This window comes from Papilio polytes, unplaced genomic scaffold (assembly GCF_000836215.1).
Source record: "Papilio polytes unplaced genomic scaffold, Ppol_1.0 DF823912.1, whole genome shotgun sequence".
Taxonomy (NCBI): domain Eukaryota; kingdom Metazoa; phylum Arthropoda; class Insecta; order Lepidoptera; family Papilionidae; genus Papilio; species Papilio polytes.
The window spans coordinates 1,180,900-1,194,804 of record NW_013525292.1 but is presented as its reverse complement, the minus strand read 5'-3'; the positions used below and the strand labels follow the sequence as shown (position 1 = coordinate 1,194,804).

The following is a 13,905-nucleotide window of genomic DNA, read 5'->3' as shown; positions in this document are numbered from 1 at the left end:
TAATTACGGGCAAACAAAGTCACGGACAAGAGCTAGTAGAGATAACAAAGTAAGCAATTTAATGCATCACTTGAAGAAAACTATAAAAAAACCTTTTTAAACAATTCCCTAAGATCAATATTAACTCGATATGTTACAAAGGTACTGTAAAAAGTAGCTTTTTGTGAGTTTAACTCCCACTTGAATAAAACCCTTCAGGATATATTTATCTTAAGTTTGAGTTCAACAAAGAAAATTGATTCTTCACAAGACCATTTTGGCCATAGCTTAAGATAATTATCGTAGTTTTTAAATATAAATTTGATCTGTAATAAAAAAATAGCAAAGAAATTTTATTCTAATAACGTTTAGATTTATTTTTTCAACGTCTTCAGTGGGTAGGGAATTTAGTTCTTTGACTATGCCAAACTCAATTTGCAGTGATGATTTCAAAAGAATTTTTTAAGTGTATCTCACACGTGTACAAAGTCGAACAATAAAGGTTAACGCATACTTGTCTAACCGGTACCTTGACGTCGCCGATTGAGCAAGTAATATTATTTTGTTAACAAAACGTTATGTCGAGGCGACGGCGAGTACCGCGGCGATCGTGAAACGGGTGCCAAATGAGTAAGGAGTGGACGAATACGCGTTAACCTTTAAAGTAGGAAATGGTTAAATATTCCTTTATCCTGGTTCAGGGACTATCTATTTCGGTTCCACTGTCACCAAATTAACTTGATTAGCTTTTAAGTAATTTAAATTTAGTGCTTTTAACTAAATATAGACGTTTCAGTCCTTTGTTACTTGAACAGGAAAGGCAAAGTTTCAGAAGAAAGTTACTACTGAAAGATTAAGTAGGAGTATGTTTTATCAAAATTTATATTAATTGATTACTTTAAAGTGTAATTTAAGTTAAACTAAGTAATAAGTCAATGTTAAATGCTCAGAATTCAATCATAAGTTATACATAACTAATGTTTGAACCATTTGAAATTGACATATACTAAGTGTTACAAAAACTACAGTTCTGAAATCAAACCAAGAGTTTGTACGATTAAGATTAATGGAGGTTAACATACACTAAGGAATTCCCTTAGTGGTCAATTAAAGAATGGGAATACGGCGGTAAAAACTATAATCTATATAACTCTATACAAGAGAAAGTCGTGTTTGTTACACTATTTATAACTCAAGAAGGGCTTTACCGATATGGATTAAAATTGGTAAGGAGGTAGCTTAGAGCCAGGAGACGGACATAGGATACTATTTATTCCGTTTCACTCTCTCGGTAAAATTTAGCACAGAGGTTGAGGATAGTCTGGAAGAACACATAGGGTATTTACTTTTGTTTTTTTAATTCCACGCGGACGGAGTCGCGGGCGAAAGCTAATAAATGACAGTTCATTATTTCTTAAATTAAACTTACTTAAAGACTTACCTTACAACTTACGTTTTTTATTGTAAATTTGTTAAGATTTATATTAGTGTTCTAAAACAAAAAAAAAACTAGCACTAAGACGGAAGAACCCTGGCTGCTACAAGACGGGCCTAGAGCCTAGTGTAGGAACCAGGCGATCGACCACAATTGTATTAAAACAAATTTTGTAACTTTATAAATAAATCTTTTAAATCTTAAATCTTTAAATAGAACAGACGATTAATCTGTTTCATTTCTGTTTATGAGTGAGAAATAATTAATTAGAAGTGAACTAGAAATATGATTCTACAAAGTCGAATGCATTTTCAACTTTCAAATAATTGCTTATATTAATTACTTAGAAAATTAAACTACAAGAATGGAAAAAAGTTATTTGTGATTGTTTACCAGTGGATAAAATATCATTATTATTTTGAAATACTTACTTTTGATTTTTAATTTGTTTTTATATGTACCATTTGGTAGATAGATTAATAAATTTGTTAATCGAGTTTAGAAAACACAAAATGTTACTGCGATTTTTTTGAAATTAAATTTATTCAACTACTAATTTTAGAGGACTATCATTCGCCAGCGACTTCGTCCTCTTGGAGATAAAAATGAAAAATTAAGTCCTGTGGTCTTCTAGGATATAATCCTAGATCTCTACATCTATGCCAAATTTCGAAATCCGTTCAGCGGTTCGGGCAAACTAACAAACATCCATCTAAATTAACATTTACAATATTAATAAAATAAACATATCTTTACAGTTTAATGAATATGACACAATAGAACGGAATAATTACAATCTCAATAGTTCTTAAGCTGTAGTACCACTGGGCATGCAATTATTTGCTAGCGTGACCCAGTCGCGAACATTACCCGCTGTTTGAGAAGCGACTCCGTTTTAATATCACGTAAAAGCTGGTCATTGTTTTTTTCCGTTTAAGTTATCTTTAAAATATCTTGAAACATTTCTATGCAATTTTATTTAATTGTTGTGTATTAAATTAGAAATCTATAAATATAAATATGTAATGAGGAAATGACACAGTTTTTTTCTTTTTTTTACATCCTCCGCCAAAGTCATTTGTTTGAATTCTTTCCGTAAACAAAAATGGTAGGAAGAGTACTAAAATTTGGCAATCAAATAAACTGTTTTCGTATTTTGATAGCAATAGTAACAATTATTTGTTTAAATTAACAGCCACAGCGATGCGGAATGCAGCGACTGAAGTGTGGGAACGTACGTAAATCCGATTACTGCTAACGAAGCTGTTGATATGTTGAAGTGACTACAAGTAAACTACCGGAACTGTACCTGTACAAATTGCACTGACTAGCTTTCGCCTGCGACTCCCTCTGCATGGAATTAATAAAACAAAAGTAGTCTATATGTTCTGGACTATGCTCTACATCTGTGCCAATCATCCAAATGAGTTCAGCCGTAGGCGGCAAACTCTAACATCCATCCATCCATTCGCAACTGTAATATTATTAACATGTACGTGACGTGAGATGTAATACTTATTTGGAGTTATTGAAGTAGATTTTAAGGATTGAATATTTGCTTAAAAAGGTCCAGCCTATCAAGATGGGTTCAAGATAGGAGAGTCTATTGCATGAAACATTTACTCCGTAGATAAGATATGATATTAGGCCATTCTCCTTGCTTAAATTAATATAACTAAATCTATGATTTGTAAGAAAACTAATATTGTCTCAGCCTTTAAATATAAAAACTGTAGTGTAAATATGGCTTTATAATATGCTAGTTGTTCCCGTGCGACTTAATCCGCGTGAAATTATAAAAATTTTATTGTTTACATTTGTCAAATTATCAATTACAAATGTCAAAATGACACGACATGATAACAACCTTGCTTCCTTGATGTTGGCAGCGACTTATGGTCTCTTTCCCACATTACGGTTTTTATCCAAAATATTTACCCCTAAGTTTAATGGCGTTAAAACATATAGCCTAAAGAGTGGCGCAAGTGTAGTGCTTTTTATTAAAAAATCATTATTCACAAATATGCTGTAATTGCTGACTTCTTAGGCAACAAAGAAGTGTGTGTTTACGCTTTATTATAATAGCTTTTTTTTAAATAATATCAGAGACTTAGACCACCATGTTAAATCTAACTTTTGAATTTATTTTTATTTCCAAAGTGTTCACGTTTCTTTTTCAAACCCGCCATAGTCCTTTAATTTGAACTGAACAGTCGAACTGTGCGCTTGTAGACAAAACTTCAACTGTCTAATGTTCGGTTTCCCAGATACATTTAACCATTCGTTAGTGTTTTTGATTCGATGACCTTATGTAATGTGTTACCGAACTACGTAACCTATGTTTTACTGCGTTGAAACATAGGTCTTTAACGCTAATGAGTCAATAGGTAATGTAATAAAAAATAAATGAAAACTTTAGAAACCCAGCATAAGCAAAAACTCTAAACCAAACAGTTTTCAGTTTCGCCTACACACGTAAGTTTTAACCGCTCAGTTCTGTTGAGTTGAACTAAAAGTGTAAAGCTGGCGGTTAGCATGTATAAAATATTGAATTCAATTAGATGTGAAAGTTTAGATGGATGGATGGATGGATGGATGTTTGTAAGAGTTTATACCCTAAAAGGCTGAACGGATCTAGATGAAATTTCGCACAGATATACGGGATAGTCTGGAAGAACACATAGGCTACTTTCTTTTGTTTTTATTAATACCACGCGGACGGAGTCACGGGCGGAAGCTAGTATACAGTAATTGTTAGTTTATTGTAATGTCTTTCGCAAATTCCTGGCAACTTAAAAAAATACTTAGTTGCCATTAATTATAACGAGGAACGAGAAAATAGAAATTCAGTAACAGTCCTACAATTCAATTTTCGTTGCATTTGTATTTCAAAATAAAAATAAAAATGGTCCCGTTTGCAGTGAGTGTTATAATTGGATTTTGTTTTTAAATTGTACTTAAATGTTGGGAACAAATGGATAAGATTTGTTTTTAATTTTTTTTTTTATATAATAAAGAGGGGCAAACGAGCGTCGAGAACATCAAGGTGGTCAGCGACGCCCATGGACATCCGCAATACCAGAGGAACTACAGATGCGATGCCGGCCTTTGAGGAAATAATAGGCTCGTTTTTTGAAGGAAAAAAAATTGTTGTTAAATTTTTTAGCTAATGACTTGACACGAAATATATATGCATAGTAATTAAAAATAACTTCTAGCTTCATGACTCTGTTTGAAGTAGGCTAAGAAACTGCAATAACCTAAGTTATTCCAAGAAGTCTTTATTAAATTAATAATAAATAATATTATAATAATATAATAATTACAATAAACTAGTTCAAGGAATACGCAGTAATAAATCGTCTTTTCGTCCAGTCCTAAATAAAAACGTACGCATTGTAGTATTTCGAGTTTAAAATTAATTTGAGTAACCGTTCATTTTAAAGAACCTATATTATTTTCTAAGTAGTTTCTTATTTCCTCTTGAAGAAATGAAAAAATTAACAATTTTATTTAACACTTAAAAGATGTAAAAACATCGAAACCTCTGAAAAGTAATGATTAATTTCCGGAATATGAATTTTTGCGGCACAAAAACAGCGTACGATAGAGTCCAGCGGTTGACAGCTTCACAAAAAAATGCAAGATTGGGCACAGAACAATGTAACCTCCGCTTTTGTATTCAAAAACTACCTATCGTAATAAAAATAATATACGTTTACACTTTATTCGTATAGTTTAAAGAAAACTTGATTGAAAGTATCAACTACGAAAGTTTTTTTAATTATAATATTAACCGTCACAGCTTTAGAAGAGCTTATTTTCCCGAAGAGCGCTTTAAGCTAGGTATAAAATGTAATCTGAAATAATCACAACAATGAGTTAAAATCCTTTAACTTCTTCGAGATAAAAACCAGATCAGTTTTGTATAAATAATGGAAATATTTATCCGTAATAAGATGTAAAAATATTTAAACAAAACTATACTATCCAATAGCTTTTACCTGCGACTTCACACGCGTAAAAAAAAAGACTTAGTAAGACTGTATCAAATCTCTACGAGATCCGTAGAGATGTTTCGGAGACTCAAGAAACAACCATCAACACTATATCTAAACAGTCTAGCATGTACAATTAGAGAGAAGCTAAAAAGTAAGAATCTTACTAACATTATAAATGTTTAGTTGGATGGATGTTTGTTAGAGCTGATAGCCTAAACGGCTGAACGGATCACCATGAAATTTTGGCATAGATGTAGGATACCCACTTTTGTTTTTTTTTTTTAGTTCGACGCGGACAGAATCGCGTACGAGAGCTAGTATAAAATATGGTTAACACAGTAACAATAGAATAAAGCACTTAAACAATGACTTTCAAAACAAATGAAGTGTTAACTTGATTAAAAGACAAAAGACGGCTGAGTATTAAGAGCCTGCTATCAAATATTACATGCATTGTATCTGTGCTCAAACATACGATATCCATACGCTTCTCTTAATACGTAAAATAACAAATACAATGGTATATTGTTATAAGATAACGGTTTCATAGTTTTGAATAATGTATGGCAAAAATTATTAACAACAAAGTACGAAAAATAATACCTTGGGATCTAAGCTTTTAAAGCTTAAATATAATATTACTAATTCGCCCGCGACTCCGTCCGTGTGTGATAAAAAAAATTAAGTAGCCTATATGTTATTTCAGACTGTACTCTACATCTATGCCATATTTCATCTAGATCCGTTTCGCGGTTTAGGCTACAAACTCTAACAAACATCCATCCATCTAAACTTTTTTTTTGTAATATTAGTAAAACTGTAATAGATAATCTCTCTTAGTTCAGGCAAACGGTAAATAATAGATTTCATAAAATATGGAAACGCCTACCTTTAGAGATGGACCATGATCGCTGTTTCACGTGGCCAAAGATCGTTTGTGATCCTTCGTATGTCGAATAATCGTGTTTTTATTTGTATTTCTTTGTTCAACATAATATAAGATCCCATTTCAGTTGGATTAGAATTCTTTTATATTATCTTTGTTGCAAAATTCCACAAATTAATCCCTCAGGTTGTGCTTATACTAAAAAAGCTAAAAACTCTTACTAATATTATAAATGCGAAAATATTGATGCATGTTTCTTAACTGATCTAATTAGTTGAAATTTGTCACAAATGTAGAATAGTCTAGAATACAAAGGCTGCTTACTAAGATTTTGTTTTCATTTCGCTCGGATGAATTCTCATGCAAAATGCAGTAGATAATAATATTAACAACTTCGATAGAAGTTTAAATCTATACTAATATAAAAAAGCGTAAAAACACACTACATTGTGGCGTAAGATGTCAGCCATCACAGCATATTTTTTTGTAATTCTTTTTATAATAAAAAGCTCTAAAATTACGCTACGCTTTAGGCTATATACTTTCACGCTATTAAACTTAGAGGATAAAAAAAATGGATAAAAACCCTTATGTGGGAAAGAGACATCTAGGAAGTAGGGTTGCCGTGGTTTGTTCTCATGTCATGTCATTTATACATTTGCAATTGATAATTTGACAAATGTAAAACAATAAAATAAAAATTTTCATAAAATGCGGATGAAGCCTAAAACTTGATGTAGAACAAGAAAAAAATTAAAAACAAATTACGTTATGTAACCATTTATTGATACATTACATACATTCTTATTGAGAAAACATCATAAAGATATAATAATTTCTATTAAAACACGTAAATGATGGTAAACTTATGTCATATTAAAACGACTAGATTCTAATACTTGGTGTCATAGAGTAACAAATTGAAATCAGGTACATAAATCATAGATCATGTAAAATCAGAGGATTACATTTGATTGTTAGGTAGAATATTCTCGAAAACATCTTAAATATAGAATAATAAAACAGAAATAAAATAACATCCAGCCTTATTAAATTATAAGAAAATTACAGAATTAGGGAAATTCCTCATAGTATACCCAGCCTTGGTAAGTCTTGAACAATGACAATAAAGTGAAGATAACTAAAACGTAAAGAAATGTTTTGGAAGAATTTCTATAATTGACGGCAAAGTTTATAACTATACTAATAAGATTTTAAAATCTTAGAATAGAATTACATTATACACTATAATTTATAGGCTTTCTTTAAATATTCCTTATATGAATTTGAAGTAAGCTTGCTTTTAAGAACTAAAATTTAATTGCAATAATTGGAAGATAAAAAAACAAAAGGTACAAAAAAATCCATTAGACTGTACAGTTAAAAGTAGTGTCTATTCTTCGATGAGGGTCAGTTTATCTTTGACGAAAATTTGAATGAACCAATAAAAAGTTATATGAAAACAAGCTCACTTCGCACAACACACTCGAGAGTGAAAGAGAGGGTAATAGTTCTGGCATTTACAGGGTCTCGATAAAGTATCCGTCGTCGTTGTTTTGTGATCGCCTGTAGTTCTCCATCTGGAAAGAGTAGAAAAGTAAGTCCTTGTATCCCTTAATATCTGTCATCTATACTTCCATACTAACAATCTAAAAACTACTGGACCCATTTCAAAAATTCTTTCACTATTAAAAGTTACGTTACCACTAAATAACATAGGCTTTTTTTTATTCCCCACCGACATAGTTGCAAGCTACAACTAGTTTTCTATATTCTCATTGTATGTATTATTTTACGTCACGCTTAAAATCATAACTACCACTGTACCCATAATATTTCTTTATTATTTATTACAAAGTATCCTAACTTAACGTACGATCATCGTAAAGCGACTCCTAGCCATAACTTCTTGCTTATCTTATTGTTATTTTTAACTTACCCAATGCTTCACAATGTTCCTAAGCTTGTACTTAACCACATCACGGGCAACGTTGTTGTCATCTCTTTCATACGCACCTAAAAGAAAAAAGATACAGTTATAATATTACAAACCAATCCAATACAAAATTAACGAAAGATAATTCATCCATGGTTAAGAAGTAAGAATTGAAGAATAGAACATCTGGATTTCTGAATTTAATAAAAAATTATATTGACACTTTATTTCCAAAACAAGTAATAAAAGGTGTTATGTAGAAATAGTTGATGATATCTACCTCCATCTCTGATAGGAATAATGTCATCACCAGCGGGCAGCAGACCGCTGTAACCGGAGCGCGGGTATCCAGGATGCGGAGGCGTCTCCTCCTGTCCCAACTGGCGACGTTCCAGTAAACCAGCGCTGGAGCCCTGAGAATCAAACAGTATGTCATTAAGAAAGGGTAGAACGGGGAATAGATTTTTTTATGGTATGGGGATGATAGGTGGAGGAAAATCACATGTAATAAGAATTTTAGTTATGAATGTGGAAGTACATCGGTAAAAGTAGGTCTAGAATGAGATGGATGGATTGTATGAAAGTTGGTATGATCAAGAAGAGAAGGACGACTGGGATGATAGAAAAAAGATTCACCTGAAAGACGGAAACCTGTTTATTTCACAGAAGAAAGGAAGGATTATCATAATGAGAAAGAGGATAGATACTAGGACCTTCTTTTTCTTTATATCTTCACACATTAATGGCCGCTGTAACCTTTACTGGTACTTGAATTATTACTTACGTCCATCATTGAATTATCGCTTGATCTCTTGCCGTGTCCTCCAAAGCAAGAATGGCCGAAAGCAGAGCATCCACCTTCAAACAAAAGACGTATGTATCTATACAAGAAATTTTATGGTTAAAAAAATTTTAATGAAGTTAGATCGAACATTTTAACCATAAAGGTATTCTAAAAATGTTATCAAATTCGCGCGAATTCCTATTTTCGTCTGTGGTCACAAGCGTTTGTCTTTTCGTTCTAGTGTAGAATTGGGCGTTCAGTTTGCACAAGGATCGTACGTTGTCGTCCATCCGTTTGCTTTGTGGCCGTTTAGTCAACGTTTTAACGAACGAATGACGTCACGTAGTCAGACGTAAGTAACTTTCGTCACGAGACACATGAAATTCAGATATTTAAAAATAAGGAATATTTCTTTGAAACGCTGTTTTCACGGAAAGTTCTCTTGAGAAGATCATGAGTGTCGCTCGCAGCCCAGCAGCAACTTTGGGAATCGAAAAATTTAAAATATAAATAAAACCATCACTTAAAAGACCATATTTATTGTAATTGCCCTTCTTACCTAGATCATTGTCTGTCGAAGTCGATTAGTTGCCTTGAGGAATCGATTTCAATTCTTTTAATCAAAATAATGCTACATTTATTTTACAACTTAAAATTTGCTTTAAGCCTTTATGTACTATTTATATAGTACATGAAAGGTCGTATTTATAAAGAAAGTCGATAAAAAATCTACAATCCTATGCTCGTAGTAAACCAAGTTGGATGTCGTCTCATTTTCCGGTACTTACGACATGATAGGTCGCCGCTTGAATGAGGAAATGAACCGGCTGTAATCTCGCTCCGTACAACTTGTTGGATTATTTGATTACAGTTTTAAAGTTGAACTCTTCACGTAAATTATGCTAATATGTAATTTTTTCTTCATTAAGTTGGTGACAAAAATGCCTTTAAATTAGAGACCTTAGAATTTTTTTTATTTCTTCCTTTGCCATATGTATTTTTAGGAAAGTTGGATTTTTCCGTTGTAAAAATTAGTGTATTTAGATTTATCACGAGGACTAACTGCAACATACGGAAATGTAAATTTTAACGGAATTTAAAGTTTAAGAGTGCCTTTCCAATTAAAAATTAAACACACTGTTATATTTTTAAATGGCGTTTCTGCGTTCATCTGTAAAATTCCTTGATTTGTCAAATTAAATTGTCAAGACAGATTTACAAGATAATTATACTCTTGACACTGGTCCAATCCGCTAAGGGACAGCCATAGACAAGAAGCTGAACTAAGGTAAGCTAAGCTATGCTGCAGCTGAGCTAAGCTGGATGCCTAGTTTTAATCCCTTTTCCTTTCCACCCTTTTCCTGAGAGGAAAAGATGGGAAGGTAAAGTGGATTTGACGGTGGGGGAGATGCATAAGAAGAAGGAATGTCCTCTTTATGTACGTCTCCTCCTCTGTCGATTAAGGGTAGGCAACACATCTGCAATTGTGGATGTTTATTGGCAGCGGTCGCTTTCTTACGGTGGATTCAGGTGGCCGCTTGCTCGTTTGCCAACTTATATTGTATAAAAAAAAAAAAAACTGTACTGTACTCTTAGTGCAGCAATTTTAAATTGTACTCTTAGCAATACAGTAGCATGTACAATAAACGTGTCATGAAATGTATAATTTCGATGTCACAAATATTCAATGTTAGGTATTCGAGCGCCAGTGTGAATTCCACTTATTAAATTTGTGTCCGCAACGATTCCACGTGAACCGTTCTGATCGGATTGTGTGCATACTAAACCTTGTTATTGCACGGAGGAATGTTTGTCACTAGAAATACGTGTATTTATAACCTATTTAGATACTAAATGTACAGGTATTTCGGCGCAAATAAATTTGGAAATGCAAGTTGACAAACCAAATGTACTAACGGATTTCCACTAACAAAATACCTGTAGAAAACAGAGGTTGTAATATATTTTTTCACGCGTGTTGTCGACTTATATGTTTGTGCCTTAACCATATAGCACCACTGGACTAATCGTTACAATTTTTCTCTAGAATATTCTTAACACGGTTGCAAAAGTTTGTGTCCTAAAACATTTAAAAAATAAGATCATCATCCACGTGCATTTATCCCTTACGGAGGGTCGGCACAGTATGTGCTGTTCTTCCATACATCTCTATCAGCCGTCATATCTGAATCCACTCCTTTCTTAAGTATATCCTCTTTCACACAATCCATCCATACTTTCTTCGGTCTTCCTCTACCATTGTATTTTATTTTATTTTATTTTATTTAAAAAATAAATGAAAATAGTTAAATAGGTTTAAATAATTTTGCTTGCATTCAATTCTTAATTAAATTATATTTCTTCACTATAACTTAGTGTTAAAATAAGAAGTTATAATTAATTTTAAGTTATAAGCAATCTTACTGGTTCAATTTTTGTTGCTTTCGATGTATTTTGATTTTGCATTGCAACAACGAGTCAGTTTACATAACTATCAGGTAAATATTTTCTAAAATAAACGCATCGATATTTGCGACTCTGTGAAGCCGATCCGATTAGCTCTAACGAAGCTCGTGTGATGGAATCCACCCACGTGACGGTGCGTGCAGCTGCCGTTAAAAGGCAACATTACATGACATAAAATATAAGTCAATTTTGTTTCCGATCCATAATAAAACGAAAAATGTACATTTACAGGACACAACTTTTGGAAGAAATTGGCATCAAAATTCAAAAAGAATCAAAATGATGAAATAATTTTAACCAAACGAAACTTCGTTATTTTTAAAAAACAAACAAATTCTAGTTTTTATTTAAATTCAAAGTTTTTCGATGAAAATTGACACATGAATCCGTTCCGTAATATACTTCTGTTGCTTAAACAATATGATAATATGAAAAGTTATTAATAAATAAAAGCAATGTTTACAAATAATTGTTTTAAATAATAATTTCTAATGAAACTCGTTCATCGTATTATCACAAAGTTATTTTTAGTAAACTGAGGTAAAATCCTGACACTTGAAACTACGTCAATAAGTATTAACTTCAAGTACAAGCTGTTTCTATTCATAACTTATCTTCACCTCATTCCATTCTTTTGTTACATGAGTAATAACTTTCGTCTTAACTTTTGTATGTTTCTTGTTACATCACTTCAGATTTGATATATCGTAAAATGATAACACACGTACAATCTTTCATTTATATCGTAATATTATTAAAAGTTAATAATCTAAAAAGTGCTACTATATTCGTATAATACTCTTGCGATGATCGCGACTTCGTCCGCGTGAAATTAAAGAATATATCCTATGTTACTCTTTGATAAAGTAGTTTTTTAATAGTGAAAGAATTGAAATCGGCCCAGTCGTTTTTAAATTATTCCAATAGACACAAATCTTTCCTCTTAATATGTTAGTATAGATTTACGGTCAAAGTAACAATGGAGCCTTGTTCACTTGTAAACCTCTAAAAGCATTAAAACATTAAAGTTTTTAATTAGCGGTATATAGAAAGTTGTCCAACCTCTAATGCTTTCTGAACTTAATTGATGGATGACGGTAACTATGCATTCCAGCTAACAGTATGTGTCTCTATGATATCGATCTATCAATCATTACAAATGTACAGATTAAAAAAAAACAACTCATTTTTAAACATAAAAATTCGAATAGAGAACTATGACGTCACCATAAGATCCGAGTTCATGTACTTTTTTTAAACATGCTGTATACACGTTCTTCCTGTCCACGTGCAACTTCGTAAAATTATTGAAAAACATTTGACTGAAAAATTCTAAAATTAACTTATGTTACTAGCCCGCGGCGGTATTCCTCCGCGTCGCGCCAAAAATAGTTAGTACCGTCGAGTTACTAAATTCAGAGTTTTACCTCAGTTTACTAAAAATAACTTTATGAAGTTACGATGAACGAGTTATATTGGAAATTATGATTTAAAGCAAGCAAACATTGCTTTTATTCATTAGTATTTAACATTTTAAAGATAAGATTTATCCCAATAACTTCCAGTCTCAGAGTCGATAAATTATAAGATAAAGAAGCCCTTAATATAAATCCAGTTTGAGACCAAATAATTGATTAACAAACCATTAAATAACTCCGAGTATGGGATGCAGTTATCAGTAACAACTTTATACGACTAAACCATCGCACAACAATTGTGCGATTTTCCAATATTACGCAACCAATCCAATTGTGTAAAAATCGAGTAGTGTGCACCTCTATTTAAGTTCATACGAAACAAACCGCGACTAAACAGTTGTGCGATAGTTTAGTCAAACGTGTGCGCTCGTAATAGTTACAACTTTATAAGTTGTTACGTTATTAGTGTAATGACGTAAGTTAAGATTTGTAATAATTTGACTAGAATGATGTGGGTACAGAAGTTTTGCTTTGAAAGCATCAAAACTACTCGGAAACGTTACACTATTGTCAGACGAATTAAAATTACTCATACGTAAATCTTAAACTAAACTTCGTTTAAGAGCGGGCACATACCTTTGACTAAACTATCGTACAACTTTTTTTTTATAATATAAGGTGGTAAACAAGCAAGTGGCCACCTGAATCCACCGAAATGGAAAGCGACTACTGCCCATAGACAGCCGCAATTGCAGATGCGTTGCCTACCCTTAATTGATGGAGTAGAAGACGCACATAAAGAGGACATTTTCCCTTCTTATGCCTCTCCTTCACCGTCAAATCCACTTTTCCTTCCCATCCCCTCCTCTCAATAAAAGGGTGGGAAGGGAAAGGGACTAAGCCTCCGGCATCACACTCATTAGACGAAACATGGAATTGCTTCCACTTCACGCCTGTTTTCTGTATGGCGAGCAAGCTCATTCGTGCGAAGATGTTAAAG

At 32.6% G+C, this 13,905-nt stretch overlaps 1 protein-coding gene across 1 annotated transcript in view; it reads right to left on the bottom strand.

Moving 5' to 3' along the window:
- Window positions 1–7,161: 7,161 nt before the first annotated feature.
- The window catches only part of LOC106102696, an 18,063-nt gene continuing 11,319 nt past the window's right edge, over window positions 7,162–13,905 (bottom strand). The window contains exons 3-6 of the mRNA XM_013282246.1: window positions 9,022–9,095; window positions 8,518–8,650; window positions 8,241–8,317; window positions 7,162–7,881 (exon numbers count right to left, since the gene is read on the bottom strand). Of these exons, the coding sequence (XP_013137700.1) occupies window positions 7,822–7,881; window positions 8,241–8,317; window positions 8,518–8,650; window positions 9,022–9,095 (344 nt within the window). The 3' untranslated portion in view covers window positions 7,162–7,821. The remainder of the gene's footprint in view (window positions 7,882–8,240; window positions 8,318–8,517; window positions 8,651–9,021; window positions 9,096–13,905) is intronic.